Source organism: Babylonia areolata, chromosome 30 (genome assembly GCF_041734735.1).
Source record: "Babylonia areolata isolate BAREFJ2019XMU chromosome 30, ASM4173473v1, whole genome shotgun sequence".
Classification (NCBI taxonomy): Eukaryota; Metazoa; Mollusca; class Gastropoda; order Neogastropoda; family Buccinidae; genus Babylonia; species Babylonia areolata.
In genome coordinates, this window is record NC_134905.1 from 26,313,548 (window position 1) to 26,318,547 (window position 5,000).

Here is a 5,000-nt window from a genome sequence, read left to right on the forward strand (position 1 = left end):
CGACTTTGAGTACAGGATCTTTTACGTGCGTATTTAATCTGCGTGTGTATACATACGCAGGGAGTTGAGGCACTAGCAGGTCTGCACACACGTTGAACTGGGAGATGGGAAAAAACCTCCACCCTTTACCCAGCAGCTGGGACGGGAATCGAACTCAGGAAACGTGGGCGAGAATCCAGTGCTATAACCCACTGACCACCGCGCCCGTGTTGTGTGGAGGAGCTATGAGGTGTAATACCAATGAAATAGATCATTACAAGTTAGCTGTTAGCATCAGAGAAGGGTAAATGACTTCATTCGAAAGCATGTTACAGAATGCTGGTAATGATATGTATAGATGTATGTGTGATAGTCGTGTCTGACCATGACCATCAGAACAGCAGAGGCGGCAACTGCTGTCCCAACTATCTTGGCTAGAATTTGATTATAATGAGTGTCTTGCCCAAGTTACATCCCTACTCTCTCGCCCAAGAGGGTTTCAGGACAGTCGGCGCTGGGATGGTTCCCAAAGGCCAACTAGCCTACAAGACTGCAGCATTAAGAGCCAGTGCAATTCTGCCTGTTAGTTTGAGAGTCATAGTCCATAAAAGACTAATCTGTAAACGACTTCCCACTGCAATGGAGAAACTATTGATCATACAGCTCTCACTTTGCTGTTGGCCCAACTGTAAGCTTATGCCAACCTGTATGCAAGACAAAACGAGACAGTTCAAAGCTCTGTTACTTTCTTATCCACTGTTTGTAATAAGGAAACGAGCTTTTTTGCTTTGAAAATGGATATTTCTGCATAATTCCGAAAAACCAAACCGATTCCAGAACAGAACAGAGTATATCTTTATTACCTAGCGTAACTAGGCCACAGGGAATATTGGGGAATATCAGGGAATATCGGGGATGGGGATGGATATTACTTGAAATGAATTGGATATCATATACACATGCATCCAGATACAGTGGGGTATTAGATGTCAGAGAGAAAGAGACAGGCAGACAGACAGACAGACAGACAGACAGACACAAACACAGACACAGAGTGATTGGGATGCAGCGAGGGTGCAATGAAGGCAAAGCCCGATGATGATTTGATATCGTAAGCCCCGAGGCAGTGGTGGCAAAAATTGATTTTTTTAAATAAAATCGTCGAATCAACATGTGTGTGTGCGCTGTGTGCGCACGAATATGTGGGGATCTGCTAAAGAGACTTGAGGGCGAGCGAGTGAGAGTGTATGCGTGTGTGTGTGTGTGTGTGCGCGCGCGCGAGCGTGTGTGTGTGTGTGTGTGTGTGTGTGCATATGAAAGGACGAGAGACACATATAGCCTGGCAGACAGACAGACTTACAGACAGATGAACAAGAGAACAAACATACATACAAACGGAGAAATAAGCAGAAAGACAGCCTCTCTCTCTCTCTCTCTCTTTCTCTCTCTCTGTCACACACACACACACACACACGCACACACACACAGACTCTCTCTCTCTCTCTCTTTCTATCTCTCATTCACACACACACACACTCACACACACACACACATGCACTCACACACACACACACACACACACACACTCACACACACACACACACACACTCACCGTGACAGAGGAGCTGGACACGGACAGAGGGGCCGACTCCGATCTGACCGCCAACAACGTCATCATCACGTGACCCACCAACACCACGTGACCCACCGCGCATGCGCACTCCCATATACTGCTGCTGGTACTGCTTCTACTTCTTCTTCTGGCATCCATGTTGAAAACTTTGCAGCAGTCCATCTGGCTTGGAATGTGAAAGAAAGTTTGTCGTTAAGTGAAAACAGTCCGACTGGATATCTTGGAACAAAAAACAAAAAGAATTATTGGCCACTTCCTGTTGTTGCTGTTGTTGTTGCCGCTGCAGATGGTGATGACGATGACAACGTGATGGAAATGATGTTGTTGTTGTTGTTGTTGCCGCTGCAGATGGTGATGACGATGACAACGTGATGGAAATGATGTTGTTGTTGTTGTTGTTGTTGTTGTTGTTGTTGTTTTCTTGGTTGTTTCACAAACTTCGGCTGAAGTCCTGTGGTGGTGGTGGTGGTGGTGGTGGAGAGAGGTCACACCGAGTCAGATGTTGTCTTTACTGGAGGTGGTGGTGGAGAGAGGTCACACCGAGTCAGATGTTGTCTTTATACTGGACACTGACTGGAAAGGGGGTGGTGGTGGTGGTGGTGGTGGGGTGGGAACAGGGGTACCCAGGGTTGAGGACGTTCTTCAGATGAAAAATCCAGAACACCTCTGTAAATCAGATATCACTTTTTTTTCTTTCTTTTTAAGACACACGAGCCTGTAGTAGCCACACAAAACTTCTTGACGGACACTCGTCGTTAGCACACAGCTGTGTCCCGTTACGATGTCACTGTTTGTTTTTTGGTTTTTCCCTTCGTTCTTTTATATATATATACATAAAAATCAGTATATATAATTTGTTTACCGTTTTCAAACATTCAACTGACACACCTGTGAGCTTGTGATGTTACCACTTGGGCTGTCTTGGGGTTCCTCTTTCAGAGAGAGAATTGATTTCAAACAATGAAGACCGCAATGAAGACCGTGGAACTGTGACTTGACTCTTTGGAGCTAGTGTTACCCTTCCTGTAAACAAAAAGAAAGAAAGAAAATAAACACTCTCCAAGAAAGAAAGAAATAAACACTCTCCAAGAAAGAAAGAAAATAAACACTCTCCAACTCCTTCTTTGGAATTTAGTTTGAAACAAAGACGAAAAATAATGTGTGTTTTTTTTTAATTTTCTATTTCATTATATTTTGTTTTATTTATTTCATGTTATTTTACTTTATTTTATTTCATTTGTTTCATTTTATTTTGCTCTAGTCTCCAGACACGGCTGAAAGTAACGACTGGAAGTGCTGCGAGCTTATCACTCTCTCTCTCTCTCTCCCCCTCTCTCTCTCTCTCTCTCTCTCTCTCTATCACCACCGCAAAGCGCACGCGCGTCAGTCTCCAAGCACCAAGCAGCACAACAGGTACTGACTGTTCTGTCTCAGTGGGCTATGCTATGCTGTAGCTGTTGTGCCGCCTGACACCACATCACAGAGCAAGCGACGGCGCACCGTGAGGACAAACTGACTGTCCCAGACTTGCTGTATGTATGTATGTAAAGCTACACACAGTTCAGGTCCTCACAGCGCAAGGCAAGCCACAGCCGCAACCCGCTAACCGCAAACCGGATATGATAAATTGCCGTGAGCGGTGACGGTGAAGTCGGTAGGGGTAGGGTGGAGCTGGGTAGCGGTGCAGGGGTGGGGGTGGGGATGGTGTGGGGTGGGGTGCCGCCACCAGCACTACATGCACAACAACAACAGAGGCCCCAGCCAAACACACGGGTCTCCAGGGAGGGGGAAGAGGCAGCTAGGGTGTCCGACTTGGCATCTATCTCTGGTCGGTCCCCAGCCGGGTGGCTGATGCTGAGGCCGTGCCGCCGTGGGCTGGAGCAGTAATTGGCCGTGTGACTGGCCACACACTGGGGGAGGGGGGTCATAAACTGGGGACCAATTAGCGTCACTGGAACTGTGCAAAAGGCACCGTCCGCCCTTCCTCACTGCCCGCCTGCCCGCCTCCCCGCCATGCCGTCCTGACAAACACAGGCTGAAAGTTCTGGCAGCGGGACAGTTCTCTTTTATCCAAGTATCTAATGGATTAAAAAGAAAAACAACAACACAGCACCAGAACTTATCCTTTGAAGCTAAAGCATCCTCTGACACACACAGGCTGAAAGTATGGCAGCTGACCAGCTCTCCTTTATCCAAGTATATAATAGATTAAAAAGAAACAACAGCAAAAACAACCACACCAGCACTTATCCTTTGTTTGAAGCTAAAGCATGCCGTGACAAAGTTGGCAACAGGGTAGTCACTGTTCTCCTGTATCGGAACTATCTAATGAGATAACAGCATCAACAGGGTAGTCACCTTTCTCCTGTATCGGAACTATCTGATGAGATAACAGCATCAACAGGGTAGTCACCTTTCTCCTGTATCGGAACTATCTAATGAGATAACAGCATCAACAGGGTAGTCACTGTTCCCCTGTATCGGAACTATCTGATGAGATAACAGCATCAACAGGGTAGTCACTGTTCTCCTGTATCAGAACTATCTAATGAGATAACAGCATCAACAGGGTAGTCACTGTTCTCCTGTATCGGAACTATCTGATGAGATAACAGCATCAACAGGGTGGTCACTGTTCTCCTGTAGCGGAACTATCTAATGAGATAACAGCATCAACAGGGTAGTCACCTTTCTCCTGTATCGGAACTATCTGATGAGATAACAGCATCAACAGGGTGGTCACTGTTCCCCTGTATCGGAACTATCTAATGAGATAACAGCATCAACAGGGTAGTCACCTTTCTCCTGTATCGGAACTATCTAATGAGATAACAGCATCAACAGGGTAGTCACTGTTCTCTGTATCGGAACTATCTAATGAGATAACAGCATCAACAGGGTGGTCACCTTTCTCCTGTATCGGAACTATCTAATGAGATAACAGCATCAACAGGGTAGTCACCTTTCTCCTGTATCGGAACTATCTAATGAGATAACAGCATCAACAGGGTAGTCATTGTTCCCCTGTATCGGAACTATCTAATGGGATAACAGCATCAACAGGGTGGTCACTGTTCTCCTGTATCGGAACTGTCTAATGGGATAACAGCATCAACAGGGTAGTCACCTTTCTCCTGTATCGGAACTATCTGATGAGATAACAGCATCAACAGGGTAGTCACCTTTCTCCTGTATCGGAACTATCTGATGAGATAACAGCATCAACAGGGTAGTCACTGTTCTCCTGTATCGGAACTATCTAATGGGATAACAGCATCAACAGGGTGGTCACTGTTCTCCTGTATCGGAACTGTCTAATGGGATAACAGCATCAACAGGGTAGTCACCTTTCTCCTGTATCGGAACTATCTGATGAGATAACAGCATC

The 5,000-nt window shown here is 46.0% G+C and overlaps 1 protein-coding gene across 1 annotated transcript in view; it reads right to left on the minus strand.

Moving 5' to 3' along the window:
* The window catches only part of LOC143275360 (interstitial collagenase-like), a 143,933-nt gene extending 141,920 nt beyond the window's left edge, over positions 1-2,013 (minus strand). Inside the window, exon 1 of the mRNA XM_076579420.1 lies at positions 1,592-2,013. Coding sequence (XP_076435535.1) covers positions 1,592-1,774 — 183 coding nt within the window. The 5' untranslated portion in view covers positions 1,775-2,013. The remainder of the gene's footprint in view (positions 1-1,591) is intronic.
* Positions 2,014-5,000: the final 2,987 nt, after the last annotated feature.